Source organism: Rhinolophus ferrumequinum, chromosome 10, assembly GCF_004115265.2.
Source record: "Rhinolophus ferrumequinum isolate MPI-CBG mRhiFer1 chromosome 10, mRhiFer1_v1.p, whole genome shotgun sequence".
NCBI classification, from domain to species: domain Eukaryota; kingdom Metazoa; phylum Chordata; class Mammalia; order Chiroptera; family Rhinolophidae; genus Rhinolophus; species Rhinolophus ferrumequinum.
The window spans coordinates 52,658,260-52,675,040 of record NC_046293.1 but is presented as its reverse complement, the minus strand read 5'-3'; the positions used below and the strand labels follow the sequence as shown (position 1 = coordinate 52,675,040).

The 16,781-nt window shown below is 52.6% G+C and overlaps 1 protein-coding gene across 2 annotated transcripts; it reads left to right on the top strand.

The window, feature by feature from the left end:
- Nucleotides 1–8,758: 8,758 nt before the first annotated feature.
- Nucleotides 8,759–15,982, top strand: KRT74 (keratin 74). Of its 2 annotated transcripts, XM_033117500.1 has the most exons (9): nt 8,759–9,229; nt 9,845–10,059; nt 10,515–10,575; nt 11,052–11,147; nt 11,620–11,781; nt 12,991–13,116; nt 14,602–14,822; nt 15,231–15,265; nt 15,777–15,982. In XM_033117500.1, exons 1-9 carry the CDS (start codon nt 8,759–8,761, stop codon nt 15,980–15,982), a joined length of 1,593 nt encoding a protein of 530 aa, XP_032973391.1. The 2 variants fall into 2 exon arrangements, with proteins under 2 accessions (XP_032973391.1, XP_032973392.1); XM_033117501.1 differs by lacking the exon at nt 12,991–13,116.
- The last annotated feature ends 799 nt before the right edge of the window (nt 15,983–16,781 follow it).

The window sequence follows — 16,781 nt, the reverse complement described above, 5'->3', positions numbered from 1 at the left end:
GCTGGAACAATAATGTCTCACAGCCAAGGTGCTTACATATTCTCAATGGCGGCGGGTCGAGACAAAGTAAACATCCGCCTGCTCCCCAACAAGGGGTCTTCCTGCACCAGTCTCGCTGGCAGCGGGGCAAGACACAGGAAGCAAACACCCACCAGTTCCACTACATCGTGGTATGTTCGCAAGCAAACAGTCAAGCAGTCCATCAAATCAGGGATGGAAGGCAATTCCCCATAGTCCACAGTCATTCGCCAGGGCTGTGCACTGGGCCCATAACGTATGCCCTCTCCACAGGGTGAGGGCTCCAAGTCCTCCGCAACCTGGGGGTGAGGGACGACCTTGACCTCACCCACATCTCCACAGAGGACTCAGCAAGCATTTCCTCCTGGGAATACAAGTCCCGCATCCGAGCTGCCTCAGCAAGCACTTCCCAGCCCACACAGCCGCAATGACCTTTGCTTTCTCCGGCTTGTGCTGGTTGGGGAACCGTCCACGTCCTCCTACCCCTCCACAGGGGTCCAGCTCTCCTGCAGCTGCTGCTCCTGGTCTTCTTGAGACTGAGTGTTCATACGCGCAAACTGCTCCACCGTCCTTCGGAGAGCTTTGGCCGGCACCAGAGCTTTGGCTGCTTGCTGCGCCAAGTGTCGTGCAGGGTCTCTGCTCCCGCTCCTCGCATAAGAACGCAGGACATGGTGAGGCCAAAAAGGAACCCCAACAGAACCATGGATAGGGGAGTTCATACCACTAAAGTCTCTCTGGTGGCTGGCTTGGAGACACAGGAAGCAGGAGCCACACGATCCGCAACCCGCCAGCCGCTTCTCTGCCAACCAACAACCAACCCCTTGCTAACTGCAATCCGCGCTTGCCAACAATCATCTGCTGCTAGCGTAGCCACGGCAGTTATATTAGTGGCCAATGGCTCACCGGTTACAGCTGACGGCCAACTAGCCACAGCTGACGGCCATCCAATCAATCACAGTGGATGGCCATTTACTACCTGAGTGAGCACCTTTCCACGTGAGGCCGAGAGCCTGGAAACTGCACTCCTGGCTCTGCCCCCACACCCTGCTTCTTGCTTCTAATCCATCTATCCCCAGGAGGGCTCTCAGGATTCCAGATCTTTCCTGTTGCAGCCCCAAACTCCATATTAAAGCTGCTCCCACCTCATGACCTGAACCATAGCACGGTGGATCCAGGGCTGGAGGGGACCTCCATGTAGGAAGTCACCCAGTGTATAAGGACATACACTTTGCACTTGGCCTGTCGAGAGTGAATCCCATTGTTAGTCAGGTTCTTTTGCTACTTATAACCGTGACTTGGGCAACTCAGTCTCCCTGCTCCTGTGTTTCCTCATTTGTAAAGTGGGAATAATAAGAGTTCTTTCGTTGTAGGATTGGTGTGAGGATGAAATGAGTTAAAATGTACCAAGCAAGCTCTCAACAAATGTTTACTCCGTGTCTACAACGGAGGCTCTACGGCCAGGCTAGTTTCCCGCTCAGTTCCAATCCCAGGCCAGCAACTCTTCCCCGTGGCGTTCTCCTCAGCCCGTGCAGCCCACATCCATTTCCAGAAGGTTCTCCCCCATGTCTGCTAGTCCCTCTCAGTCCTCTCCTTTGGGTCTCTGTTATGCCATGGAGTGCCCAGCCTTGTTCCACGTTGCCTAGCTGTACCTTTTCCCTACCTGGGAGCCAGTACGCCCCAGTCCCCTGTGTTCACTAGCTCACACTCACAGCTACAGACTGCTGTGTCCTGCTTCCCTCTTCTCCACTCTCTGATATGTAGGCTCATTTCACAACTAGCCTCCTGAACCCACAGCCTTCTTTCACACCTTGTAACCGGCCATAAAGTCCCACTTGCCTCAGTGTGGGGGGGTCTATGACGCTGGGGAGAAGGGCACTTTGTCTGCAGGCCTCCTTCTCTACAAGAGAAGGTGCACAGAACGTTTCAAAGGGGCTGGGTGGTGGTCTCAGCTCTGGATGGAGGAGTTTACACTCTGACCCCAGCCTCGGCTGCAGCACAGAGCATCACTGAAGCCCCACCTGTCCGACCCTCTATGTCCTCGGCAGGTTTGCATCCTAGAGGGTGGTGCTTAGGACCCCTTGGCACAGCAGTGGGGAGGTTCCTTCCACCCAGGCTGGGCTGGAATTGTGAAGGACTCCGTTGGAGTCCCTGCCTCCAGCCTCTGGGCTCATCCTCCACTCTCTCTGCATTTTTAGCTGCTCCCCTCAGGACCAACTCATCCCTCCCCACTGACCCAGTCTTTTCTAGTTCCCTTTTCCTAAAACACTCACTTAGTTTTCATATTTCTCTCTTGACATCACACTTTTACATTTTTCCTCCCAGTTCCTACCTTGCCTGTGGTCATCCAGGCCCTTGAGTGCTCCTGCCCTGCCTAGGTGTTTAATCTCTTCTCCTGTCCCCCTCCTAACTTCTTCTTGTCCCAGGGCCCAGCAGACTCGGTTATAATGTGGGCACAGGGAAGGGTGATAGCCATTTCTCCCACACCTGAGGCAGGTGTCCCCTCTCCAGGGGCTTCTCCTTAGGGGATCAGGTGGGGTAGGGATGGCCTTCTTCCTCCTGTTTGGACAGCGCTGTGTGGTGCTCCGATGGCAGATAGAGACCATGTCATTACTGCTGACTGGCTTAATTACCACCCGCCATGAAGCCTGGCTTGTTTGCTTTGGAAATGGGCAAAGGAAGAGGCGGATCAAGATTCAAACTTCAGTCAGGATCAAAAGATTAAGGTACTTCCTCCAGCCTCTATTCTCTTTCACAAAAGAATCATGCAACAAAGGAGGTTGGGGTCAGAAAAAAACCTTACAAACTTCCTCCAGAAGTGGCTGGGGGGAGGGAGGGAAGGTAAGAAGATGGATGAAATAATACAGGAATGGGGGCCTGGTAGTATTTTGAAATGAGTAAATGGAAGAAAATGTGTCCTTCCCAGAACAAGACCGCGCTTGTCTGACATACCTCTGTGCATTTGAGCTTAAAGGAAAGCTCCCCGTGATGACAGGGCAGGTGGTGGTGGGGGGGGAATTGTAAAGAGTCCAGAGAGCTTGACTTTTAAAAAACAAGAGGAAAGAGAGAGAACTTTAGTGTGCTTGATTGACGCTAAAGGGCTAGGACTTGGTCCTGTCATAGAGCCTGAAAACCCAGGGTAGGAGGAGAGGGAAATAAGACTGGAGGAACTTAATGAGACACACGCCAGGACGTGCTGCGGGCAAAAGGACACTCAGGCTGGGAAAAATCAAAATGAGTCTTCAGGTCCCTAAGCCAGAGGGAAGTAGGGCAGGGCAGTTCCCAGAGTGGTCAGAAGTGGGAGTTGGGGGACCATCCCTTTCCCCTAGGGCTCAGAGAGGAAAAGACCCGGGACTGGAAGACAGAGCTTAGCCAGCCCTGGAGGAGTAGTTGAGAAGCCAGGTGACTCTGATGACCCTCCCCTTGGGAGGAGGAGAACTCGGGCCAGAGGCTCCAGCTCACCAGTATAACATGAGCCTCTCCTTGAGATTTAAGCAAGCCACCCAGCCCTGAGGGCCCTCTGGGTCGTGCCTGGCACGAGGGCCCGGTGAGGGGTGAGTTGGGGCTGGAATTCAGCCATGCGCCCAGGCAAAGGGCTGCATCTGCCCAGAGGAAGGGGCACCTCTTCTAATGAGCACAAAAGCACCGTAAGGGCTATTCAGCCACTTGATTAAACTGCTGTGACTTTTCTCTCTTCAGTCGGGAAGGACGGGACATGCTCCTCCTGATCTGGGCTGCAGCAGAGGGAAGGAAATGCTGATGCCGAGGAGAGGACAGGGGAAGGCCCTAGACTCAGAGAAGGGTGTTTGTGGAGCGATGCCTAGGAGTACCGCTAGAAAGTTCTAAGACTAACAGTGTTAAGGGAACCACCACCAGGTGTCAGGCTACTAAACATCCTCTGCTAAGTTGTAATAAATAGAGGCTTACTGCACAATGTCCTCTACACTAACGTGGCACCAACAGATGGGCATTTGGGCCATGTTGACTGCCTTTCTGGGATTTCACTCAGCACCATGCCTGTAACAGCAGGAATTTATTTAATAAATAACAGTGGAATTGAATTTAAATTGGTCTCGTCCAGCTACCTGTTTTCTTAATAATCTGGAGAATTCACGTTAACAGGTGTGTGGGGGGGCGGGGTGAGGGGAAGAGGGATAGGAGGGATGGCGAGAGATCAGTGAATCGCTTGGTATTTAAGTTTGACAGACTCGGAGAGATGTAATTTCAGTGACCCCTACAAACTACTGGAGTATCTGGTACTCTGAACTCTGTGATATAGTGGGTGATGTTAAGGTAATCCACCGTCCAGGTTTTCCAGAACTGTCCAGGTTGTAGCACTGGAAGCCCTTTGTCTTGGAAAACCCTTCAGTCCTGGGAAACGACCTTAAAACGGTCGTCAGCTAGCTGTTCCCAATTGTCCTGTCTGGGCTACTTTCCTCATCTTCTGTGCCCAGTGTTGCCCCTTCCCCTTGTTACTAACACGGAACTTTCTGCCTCACTCTCTCCACATCCTCTCCCACCCTGCCCCCATCCCCATTCCTGGGGTCCCAGACTGCAGCAATAGGCTCTGGCCCTTCTCTGGGTGCATATTCCACCTGCCGGGGAAATCATAACGCCAGGACCCAGAGAATGTCATGTCAGAAAGGTGAAAGGTGTTGAGAGGGGCGTGGAGGGAATAGGGGAACGCAGAGGAACTCCATTGTTTGAGCTAGCTAACTTTGGATGTGGACGGAAAAACAGGCTCCTTTCAAACTGGTTCAGACAGGCAGAGAGCATTAGGTTTCCTCACGGAGCTCATTTTTAAATAATCAGAGAGCTCAGTTTCAGTTCCTTTCCATTTCTGAGGTGCTATGGTTTGTCCCCAAGTCTTGTCACCCCAAACTTAGCTCAAGAATCTTTCAAGTTTCTTCCTCTTTCTATTAATGACCTTGATCTACAGAATGTTGGTTCTCTCAAATGTACCCAGGAGTCAAAAGGCCAATAAACTAGAGTAAAATGACCCTCAGCACCCATTTTCCAACCAAGCAGAAATGATTTTGTTTATGTCCATTTGGGGTTATTCATGGCACTGCTTTCTATTTACCTCCAGTGTGGTGTGCTCTGCAAAGCAGGACTTTTATCCTCCAGGAATATCCTTAAGCAAGGTGGCAGTAATAACGGTGCAAATGGACTCAGCTCCTTTGGGGCTCTCTGGGGTCCTGTCTCTTGCAGAGTTCTCCTCGTGTAACACAGAGCTGTTCTTTAACCTAAAGCCCTGGCTCTGCGATGTTTCTTCCCCTCAGGACCTCACATGATTCCACAGTATCTGTAGGGGAAGGGAATCGTCTTGGCCACCATCTTTCTCCCATTAACCTCTGCTCCCCAGATCAAACCTTCCGCTACAATCCACCTGGGCTGCTCACTGTGTCTTAGATGCACTATGCACCTGTCCAGTCTGGCCCCCCTTCCAGTTCTCAACCTCCACCTCGCAGAGCCCAATGTATTTTATTCTGAGTGTTTTTTTTAAAATCAGAATTTCAATAACCGCTTATCTGAGTCACTCACTTAAGCACATTATTGAATACAACATGTGGAGTTAAACTACAGCAATGACAAGAGCAAAACAACTTTCACGGGCTTATATTTTGTCTCCTCCAGTTCAATTTCAGTTTCTTAGAGGGGGAGGAGAGTGTCTTAGATGGCTCCATCTTTCAGTGTCTCGCATTGGGTAGTACACACACTAGGCACTCAGTTTTATACTTGTTAAATAATGCAATCTCTTCAAGCCCTGGGACACGCATTAGTCCAGTGAACTCGAAGACTGGGGTGTGGAGTGTGACGTTTAATGAAAGGGTGGCTAACACGGTGAAAATTGGAACTGTTAGACCCCACTGTGGAGGCCACAGGAAAATCTCTGCAATTAAGATCCCTAGGAATCAACTGGGACACTGTTGTCAGAAAATCTCCCTCTGCCTCCTCCCCTTTCTTCTGCGTCACTACCACCACCGCCACTGCCATCATCACTGTCACTACCATCACTAGAGCCTTGTTGACCAGCCCCTAGCACGTGACCTGGCCCCGGGAGGCACTCATTGAGAGTGTGTGGGATAAACATAAGAGGTGCCGGGACCCCGCCCTGGTCCCGGCTCTCCCCAGCCTATCGCTTCACAGTGTGGGTGGCCTCAGTTCACTCGGCAGCATTTTTCCTGGGCACCTGAAACTCTGCTTTTTATTTGCCATAAGTGTTCTCCAGCCTTGAGGATCCCGCCTTGTACCTTTCCTACTTCGTAGATGATCTTTTGTTAAGGTCCCGGTAAGAGGTCTAGCTGCCCTAGTAGATTGGGGTTCATACTCAGCCAGGCAGTAGAGATGCAAACTTGGCCCAGGAGACTCAGCTCATGTATATGTCCCATTGGGAGCCCTCAGAGAAGGCCCAGCTCCTGGGAAGTTCAAGGCGGAGGTGTCTAGAATACAATAGTTCTGCATGAAAGTGAGTCTTCTCCATCTTCTGCCCATCCTCGTTTCGGCTGACTTTCTCTCTGAACACTAGAGTGGCGTCTAATCTAGAGCAACTGCCTTCGATGAGCTCCCAGTTCAGGGGCAACCTGCCCTTCTCCTCGTGTTATCAACTCATCTCAACAGCGAACGAGGAACACCAACACGAGGGACCCCGAGCCCGTGGCGGCTGTGCCTGCCTCTGCCTTGTTGGCCCTGACTCTCATCTCTATGGCAATACGTGATGGCGATGGTTAGGAACATGGACTTGGAAACCAGACGCACCTGAATTCCAGTCCTAGCCCTGGCTTCCTAGCTGACTGTCCTTGGGCAAGTTCCTCAACATCTCTAAGCCTCAGTATCTTCAACTATTAAGTGAAGCTATAAAGGTAACCTAAGGGTTAAATGAGAAACTCTCACGGTGTTCGGCACGATGTCTGGTACACGCGAAAGGAACAATCAACGTTAACTCTTGTTGTTACTGCCGTCCCTGTGGCCACGGCTGAGCCTCCAGCTGCCACCATTGTTCCCACTACTGCAAGTCACCCTTCAATCCCCTCTGCCTGGGAGCACTTACTCAGGCAGCCCCTGCAGTGCGTGCCATTGTGGGTATACGCCTGGCCTTCGGGAGGTCCCTAAAACCCCTAATCAAAATTAGCCCCCCTCCCCAGTGCACCTCTAATCGCTGTTCACAACGCTCCTTTGCTGTTCTCAAGCTTTGGCCCCAGATTAAGTTCTTTGCAGAGATTGCTCTCATTGGTCTGCAGGCTCCGGGGGGGGGGGCCGGGGCCACAGGGTGGTCACCCTGGTCGAAGGACTTGCACCGTTTGTTGGCATTCAGAACATCAGCACTCACAATCGGGTTGAGAAGAGCATAAGAACCCACTTCAGTTAGGCCTTCTCATGCCTTCGGGCTGCGCCCTGCCAGGAAGGCTGGGAGACAGGGTCCCTGGAAACGGAGCTTCCACCACTGCTTCCGAGGCCGAGAGGAGAACACTGAAGGGAAAAACCCCGTGAGGCTGCATTCCTGGCCTATACCCGCTCCGCGGCCCAGCTCACGATCTCCCCCTTACCCTCTCCAGCAGTCAAAGCAGTTGGCTACTGCTCTGTGGGTGACGCAAATAGGTCAAGGCTCCCAATTTAGTTCTAGAAGTGGTCAGAGTCCTGCATTAGGGCAGCTACTGATGCTTGTTTCTGAAATAATTTAACATTTCACCCCCAACCCCAACCCAGGACCACTTGAGGTATAAAGGGCCGGTCTCTTCTGTTCCAAGATTGAATAGCTTCTGAGGTGAATCAGGAAACCGGCAGAACAGCCCACCCTGAACCCAGGACTGAGCACTAGGGTCTCCTGTACCTTGGTCACTGGGCATGGAGTGTTTCCCCAGGGAGTATGGGGGCAGACATTCTCCCCAGGGAGAGAAGAGCTAATGTCCCCGCTCCTAAGGCTGACCTCCTACGATGGATGGAAGAGATCATCTCGTCCAGGAGAAAAACTTCAGCCCCTGGAACTGCCAGCTGCCTGAAAAAGTTCTCACTATTGAAGAGGCAACATCAAGGGCAGCACCGTCCAGGCCCTGCCCAGTACAGAAAGCCTCAGACATTGTCCCTAATGGGGAGCCGTGCAGCCATTTCCGCTATCTTCCTGGGGTCTGTGCTATTGCTGGACAGCTGTGGTTCTTAGAGTGACCCAGAGAGCGGCCCCTGGAACTCCTTTCTCGAATCCATATCTTTGAAGACACCCATTGAGTCCTTTCTGAGTTTCTTCTTCTCTGGCATGAACACCCCAGCTCCTCAACAAGACCAGATAGTAGGGAGATGGGACCTCTGGGGAGAAACCTGGGGTTTTCGGATGAGCCCTCTTGGATAAAGCCAGGCATTTCTCCTGCTCCTTGCTGATAGATAAGCTAGAAGGAGGCAACCCTGGAAAAAGAAAGCTAGGAGATCTCTTGCAGGGATAACTCTCCAGGTCCTTAATTAGAAGCACAGATAAATGCGCAATTAGACCGCTCCAGTCTGCAAGGGCAGCATATCCCACTCGCTATCAGAGGCGCTTTGTTGCTGGAAAGGGCTTGGAAATCTCTGTTCCACGAATTGCCCAGGGCTCCTGGGCCTTCAGCAGGAGGAAAGGAGATAGCAGAGAGACGCCCTTTTCCGGTGTCCAGAGCTCCACAGGATATAAGGAGCCAGCACTCCGGGTGCCCCATCAGTGTTCTCTGTCTGTGGGGGACTGCTTTTCTCCAGCTCTGTCCACTCCCTCTTTCCCACCATGAGTCGACAACTAAACATCAAGTCTGGTGGTGACAAGGGTGGCTTTAGTGGGCACTCAGCCGTGGTGCTGAGGAAGGCTGTGGGCAGAGCAGCTTCTTACCGTGTGGCTGGCAAAGGAGCTGGCGCTGGCTTCAGCAGTCAGAGCCTCTACAGCCTCAGAGGGGATCCGTGTATTTCCCTCAATGTGGCTGGTGGTGGTGTTTGGAATGGAGGTTACAGCTTCCGGCCTGCCTCTGGGTATGGAGGGGGCCAGGCCACTGGCTTTGCTGGCAGCATGTTTGGCAGTGTGGCCCTGGGGCCTCTGTGCCCATCCATGTGCCCACCTGGGGGCATCTATCAAGTCACCATCAACAAGAGCCTCCTGGCTCCCCTCAACGTGGAGCCGAACCCCAAGATCCAGAAAGTATGTGCCCAGGAACGGGAGCAGATCAAAGCTCTGAACAACAAGTTCGCCTCCTTCATTGACAAGGTAGATTTCACAGGAGGAGGATAGAACAGTCCAGTGAGATACGAGCGATTCTTGGCTGCCTGGGAGTGGACAGGGCATTGTAGATGGACAGGTTGCACCTGGACCTCAGGAACGGTTCCCTGAACATCAGAGGGAGAAGGACAGACCTGTAAGCTAAGTAGCACAAAAGAATAAATGAATGTGTTGCTTTCTTTGGGGATTTTACAGGGAAGGATGGGAAACGGGGTAAAGTGTAGCTGTTTAGAAAACTTAAGAAGTGACAGCTGGATGGACCTCCAGCTCTTTAAAGAAGACAAAGGGCTAATAGAAGCAGAACAGTTCAGAGGGAAGGACTCATGGTACAGAAGAAACACCTAACTGAGACTCAGGGAAGAACATCGCCTGGGGCCTGGGTTAGGTGACAGAAGAAAGCTGTGGAATTCCCTTCAGTGAGTTTTCAGTGATTGGTTTTGTTCAGAAGGCTATGGAATGAACCCTTGTAAAGGGTCTAGTTTACATGAAATTCCATGAGTGGAGAGTAAGGACTCGAGCTAAATAACTTCAGGAAAATCTACATAACCTGGGGAGTCAATGGTGCATGTCCATGGGACATGATAACTTCTCGTGCGGTTCCAGGTGCGGTTCCTGGAGCAGCAGAACCAGATGCTGGAGACCAAATGGGAGCTGCTGCAGCAGCTGGACCTGAACAGCTGCAAGAAGAACCTGGAGCCCATCTTTGAGGGTTACACTAGCACCCTGTGGAAGCAGCTCGAATTGCTGTCCAGACATAGGGTGAGGCTGGATTCGGAGCTGAAGAGCATGCAGGACGTGGTGGAGGACTACAAGAAGAGGTGAGCGGGGGCCACCAAAGGTCATGGGTCATGTTCCCAGAGGCTCCTGCGCTCACCCAGTCTTTGTGCCACCTTAGGAGGGGAGGGAGCCAGCACCAGGCTCAGGGGCTCACACCCTTTCCCTGGTTGTGGGGGAAGGACCTCTCCTATTTGATGAGAACTTCTTACCTGGGTGATGGGGAGGGAGGAGTTCCTGTGCTCACTGACCCACTGACGGGTTCAGCGGCTGGTTGGGGAAGCCGAATAGGCACCTGGCTATTTCCCTAGATCCAGCAAGTGGAAGGAAAGTGAGGTAACTCAGGGACGTGGTACTGTCCCCACCAGCCTCTGCAGTACTCGCCTCCAGGAGATCCTGTGGGGACTCTATATTCTGAGCATGTACCCAACCAGTGGGAAGAGGAGGTTACTTGGCCACAGGGACTGAGGCCTCTGCTATCTGCTCTCCTTGCCCACAGGTATGAGGTGGCGATTAATCAGCGCACAGCGGCTGAGAACGAGTTTGTGGTACTCAAGAAGGTAAGGGAGAGAACAGCCTATGGACTCTCGTCTTTCTTGTACCCCGATACTAACCAACTTTGCTCAGGACTTCAGCCCACGCCTTCTGGCAGGTGGCTGGTGCCTGAATGGGGATGGAGTCAGATGTTGGAGAGGCAGGACATACACCCAGGAAATGGACAGAGACAGGCAAGAATTCTGGTCTGGGAATTGGGAAATTCTGGTCCAGCTCAGCCTTCCTGTGTGACTTCAGGAAACTCACTCCACCTCTCTGGGCTTTGTTTTCTCCAGGTGTAACAGGAAGAGTAGGCCTCATTCTCCTTTCCCTAGTCCCAAAGATTCACTGAGTCTGAGAGAAAAGCAATATAAAGTGATTTTATACAATATGCTTCCCTTTGTGGGCAAAACATAAAAAATCAAATGGCTTTGGGGCAGGGACAGGGTAGCTGACGGGATGAGGGTTTTATTGACCGATGGCTCTGGGTGCCTCTTGGCAGGATGCAGATGCAGCCTACACCGCCATGGTGGAGCTCCAGGCCAAAGTGGACTCTCTGGACAAAGACATCAAGTTCCTCCAGGGTCTATACGTTGCGGTGAGGACATTTCCCCCTTCTCCATCCTTCCTCTTCCCAACCGAGGGCTTCATCTGTCTCTTCCAAGGAGACGCCACTAGGAGGGATTTAGGATAAACAGAAGGAAGGGTGTTTTGATGAGAAGGTGCAAAATCCTGCACTGGGAGACGATGGAAGTGTAGGACCCTAGTCCCCGGAGACCACACACAGGAGACAATCCCATCTGACCAAGACAGTGGTCTTGCCCGCAGGCAGGGACACGTGATCCCATGAAGTCCTCCTAAAGCACAGGTTCTTGATTCTGTGAATGGAAGGAAATGCTTTCCATGTCCTGCTACTGTAAGCCTTCTCCCTCGGCTCCAACAGACAGATCTCCAGCAGGCCCTTCTTCCTTCCACTTTGGCTTATTCTGCCAGGGGCTGCAGGAGCGGACAACTGGTGGGCAGGAGAGGAGGCCGGGAGAGCCTGACTTTGTCCTCACCTCTCAACTCAGGAGCTGTCCCAGATTCAGGCTCATGCCAGTGACACCGCCATCCTGTCCATGGACAACAACCGGGACCTGGACCTGGACAGCATCATCGCCGAGGTCCGGGCCCAGTACGAGGACATCGCCCAGAGGAGCAAGGCCGAGGCCGAGGGCCTGTACCAGAGCAAGGTGTGCACCAGCGTGGACTGTCCCTCCTCCACCATCCTCTCCTTTCCTAGGAAGGGACACCTCCACTCCACCAGGGAATGCGAGAGGTATCTTTACAGATGTGCTGAATGAAAAGGCCATTAGAAGCGATGGTTTAATGACATTCTACCCCCCAAAATTCTTGGCGGAGACCATTATGAAAAATAAATTACAAAACCGGTGTGCGTGGGCACACCCACCATAGAAGGATAGCCAATCATTGGTGAAGAAAAATGCGAGGTGTTCTTGTCATAAAGGAAATATAGTTCCAGGAGTTGGGGCATGTCGCCAAGGGACAGAAGGAGAGGAACAGACATGGCGGCGAGTGGCTCTGGGTGAGCTAGGGCAGGAGAGACGTGAGGAGAGGAAGCCAGGAGCTCTTTTCTGACCAGTGTGGGAAGACTTCCAGGAGGAGAAAGCAGAATTCTAGGAGGCTCCTGGGTCAGGGGACGTATGCTTCGGAGTAAACCCCTTCAGTGCTGTCGCCGAGAAGACCCTTTAGCTGGGGGTCTTTAGCACTCCTTTGCAGCTTCGTCAAATCCCACCAACAACCGGGTCACACCTTCCTTGTTTCTGTCCGTGGCCACGTCAGCCGCTCTTCTTTGAAGGACTGGCCAAGGGGACAGGGGAAGCTTGGAGCTACAAGTCCGGAGTAAAAAATGCCACCACCCCAAAGGTACATGCTGCCCTTGGCTTCCCTGGCCCTCTGCCTGTCCCTACAAAAGGGCTGCAGGAGAATGTAGATTTCATGGGGGCAAGGACCTTACCTACCCTCTTCACGGCTGTATCGCCAGTACCTTAGCAGAACCTGGCCTTTCAAAGATGCCTCTCTAAAGAGATGCTAAATGAGTGGAGAGGGTCAGCGCTCTTATTACCTTTAGGAAGTGCTTAATAAATGTGAAGTGCTTCTTTCCCTTATCCAGCTCAGGAAAGACTGTAGGCAAGGTGAGGAGAAAGGAGGATAAGCCCAGCAAATAGGTTCTGCTGAAAGAAGCAGGTGGACTTCTTGGTCAGGAGCACCACCAAACAGCTGGGAGGATATCCAGGTCCGGGCTCCGTCATCTCCTGCTCCAGAGCCGCCTCCCCAGGCTCATTCCAGCGGTGGACGTGTTTTCTCAGGACCCTTCCCCTTCCGTGACTGAGGGGCTCGGCAGTCATCTCATTACCAACTTCCTGTCTCTGGGGAATCAGATCCAGGAGCTGCAGCTGGCTGCCGGCCGGCACCGTGACGACCTCAGGCAGACCAAGAACGAGATATCAGAGCTGACCCGGCTCCTTCAGAAGATGTGGTGTGAGACGGGGACCGTGAGGAAGCAGGTGGGCAGCAACCCCGCAGGGAACACCAGAGGTCAATTTCACCCTCTCTGATGGAGACACCGGAGCCTTTCAGCAAAAAGCAAATCGCCACCACCTGGGCTTGGAACCCCTTGAGCATACACAGTGCCTCTCTCTCACCCTGCCTCGGGGAACGTCCGCAGTCAGAGCAGGCACCCTGTTCAAAACCAGGAGGGGCCTCGAGCTTATTTCATCGGACTCCACAGTTTAGATAAGGAAACTGGGCTGGAGAGGGGAAGTGACTCACCCAGGGCCCCCAGCTGGTTTTTTTTTTAGCAGAGTCAGCATTAGAATTCAGCTTTCCTCTTTCGTTTTCCCCCCTCTTTATCAGACTCTCCTGTGTGCACCAAATCTGCCCACATCCCCTCCAGGTGTGCCCTACAGAGGGCAGGCTCCACGCCTCCTCCTCCTCCCCCTGGACGCTCAGTACATGTGGGGTGTGTGGGGTGTGAATCTGGACGCTTCTATGGCCACGTTAAGTTCCTGCCCTCAGGGTGGGGCATGGTCCTGGTGACAGAGTGAGGATGACAGCGAGGGAAGCCCTCCTGAGTCCCTTGCCCTGGGCCACGATACCATTTCCATGTCACCTGGGGTATTCTGTCTTACCTGGAGGCAGCAAAACCTTAAACATCAGGTCAGTGGGGAGACGATTTTGGGTGGGTGGGAATCCTTCCGGTGTCCTCCCCACTCAATCCAGGTCAACTCTGCCAGTGGCAGAATTGCCAGACTGAAAGGTCAGAATCTGCTCTCCTCCCCGTGCCCCACAACTTTCCGTGCCAGGCAATATGGGGAACGTGAGGACAGCTTTGTGACCGTATGTAAGGCTGATTCGCAGACTCCAGGAGGACCGTGCTTCCCCATTAGGACTTGTCATCACAGGGCTGCTAGATGTTCGTCAGAGCCCAGTTTCTGAGGCTGAGGGTCTAATTTCAGGCCCTTAACCTCCTGCTCTAAGGAAAGCCTCCTTTATCCATTCTGGCCAGACTTGGGGAACATTTAGACAGACCCTCCCTGTCCAGAAGCCCTCACGCTGAGTGCTGACAGGTAGGAAGGGCTCCCTCTCGGAGATGTCCTGCATGCAGGAATCTGGTCAAAGGGGCACTTGGCATGCTATCTGATCCTCAGAGCCATCCATGCTGGGGTCTCAGCATGATTCTTCGGGACCTGGCATACTTGGAACCTACAGCCATTGGTGACCTCCAAGCCCAGGCACTAGACAACTTTGCAAACATCAAAGTCTCTGTTTACATTTCTGAAATGCAACAGCTCCAACAGCTTTTCACAAGTCCTATAAATATCTGTCTGCAATAGAAAATAGAGGAGATCCAGATTCTCACGTTGGCTCTGCAGGTACTTCTCACTGGCACCTTGGGCGTCATCTGTAAACTGAGGGGGTTGTGCTACCTACCCTTTAAGATCTAAAAATTATTTTGTGTTCTGATGACCTCTCTGTTCTTTGCCTTTTAGTGCACCAACCTGGAGACGGCCATTGCGGATGCCGAGCAGCGGGGAGACTGTGCCCTGAAGGACGCCCGGGCCAAGCTGGACGAGCTGGAGGCCGCCCTGCACCAGGCCAAGGAAGAGCTGGCCCGGATGCTGTGCAAGTACCAGGAGCTCATGAGCCTGAAGCTGGCCCTGGATGTGGAGATCGCCACCTACCGCAAGCTGCTGGAGGGCGAGGAGAGCCGGTGAGGGGCTGCGCGTGGGGAATGCCACAGTGCCAAGGGAGAAGGGGCTATGGGTGGCTCCCTGATGGGATGAGGGGCCATTTGGGAGCTTCCTGCAAGAGGAGGTCAGATGTGAGCCACGAAGCTCAGGTAGTTGTGTGGTACTGTGAAAAGAGCCAGTGGGGCCAGACAGACCTGGGATTAATTACTGGTTTGCCACATACTAGCTGTCTGGTCCTGGTAAATCATTTAATGTCTCTGTGCCTCTATTTTCTTACCTGTAAAATGGGGATTATAAATTCCATCTCACGGGTTGTTATAAGGATCAATTAAAAGAATATACATATAAAAGCAGGAGCCCATCAAGACTTTGCTGAATCTAGACACTTCCCTGTGGTCTTCTCTCTTCTCTAACTTTCCATCTTTCAGGATGTCTGGGGAAAATCCATCCTCTGTGAGCATCTGTGAGTATCTCTGAGAGATGGGTCAGGTAGGAATTCTGGCTGGTGGGAAAGCTGAGGATAAGGCGGTGCCACCTTCACCCATCGTCTCCCCCATCTGGAAGCTGTTACTGTCTGGTGAAGGTTCTCTGGCTTTAAAGCAAACCTGGTTCTAGTCCTCTGTTGTCCCGTGGAAACAGTGACTGAAGTCATGCCACCCCATGTCATTTCTGGCTCTCCCCTGGGGCAGTGTCATCAAGAGAAAGGGTTGAAAATATGGTCTCGGGAGCCAAATGGTCCTAGAATCTCCAGGAGGGTCGGGAGCCTGTCCATTCTGTGTGGTCCTCATCTCACCTAAAGCTGGGTGCACAACAGGGCCTCCATTCATCTTGTACTATTTCTCTGTTTTTCTTTTTTAGACTTTTTTCTTTGTGGTATTTCTCAATACTGAGGGTTGCTGTGGGAACTAGGGGGCCATCTCCCTTGCTGGCTGACCCAGCCGCCCTCCTTCCCTGCTCTGGCCCTTCCTCCTCAGCCGTCATCAGCAGCAGCAGCAGTGCAAGCAGCTACCACCCCGGCTCTTCTGCAAGTGCCGCTCTTGGTGCCAGAGGTGTGGCAGGCTGCTCCAGCAGTACCCAGCATGGGCAGACCACAAGCAAAGGGGCCCGAGTGGGAGGCCCGAAGGACTCTCAAGGCAAGAGCGCTCCAGTCAGCACCCCAGCCAGAAAAGCCACCAGATAAGCCACAGGGCCCCACTCACCTCAGCATCTGGGAGAAGAGATGGCCTTGCTGCCACCCTGCCCGAACATGTCTGCCACACCCCAAATCTCCACCCCAAGTCCAGTGCGCTCAGCCATTTGCACCCCGTGGCTTATTTTACTGTCAAGTTCTGATCAGAGCCATCACCTCCCTGTTTCCTCAGGTCCCCTGTGGACTCTCATTTCTCCCTGTTGCCTTCAATTGGCAGGGGGCTTAGGGGCACAAGCTATAATTATCTTCTTGGCCTTGGGAAGTTATCATCATCCCTAGAGAGAGGAGAGGAGGGAGGGGGAAAATGAGGGAGGGGGGAGAGGGAGAAAGAATGGAGGGAGAGAGGGGAGGGGAGAGGGAAAGGTTTTTGCAGAATGACTCCATTATTTAGGAGAAAATGTGTATACTCTCAGACAACCAGCCATATCCATATTCACGAAACCAAATGAAAGAGAACTGGGAATCTTCTGCCACTTGTGTCATTACTGCCACCTTTATTAGCAGTAATAGCTACTAGTGTATGTCAAGCACCTACTATGCGCCAGTCTCCCGATAAGCATTGCCTCTAATTCTTACCCATCCTGTAAGGTAGATGCAATCAACATCCTTGGGACAGACAAGAAGTCCCATCCTCTGCGAGGCTGCAGAACTTGTTCCTGTCACCCACGGAGTTTCAGGGTCAGGAGATAAGCCTAGACCTGGCTGACCCCAGGGTCTATGTTCCTTTCATGGTGTGTCACTGCCTCTTTAACAAAGACAATGTCAATTCATGGTTCTTTTGATGAGGGCA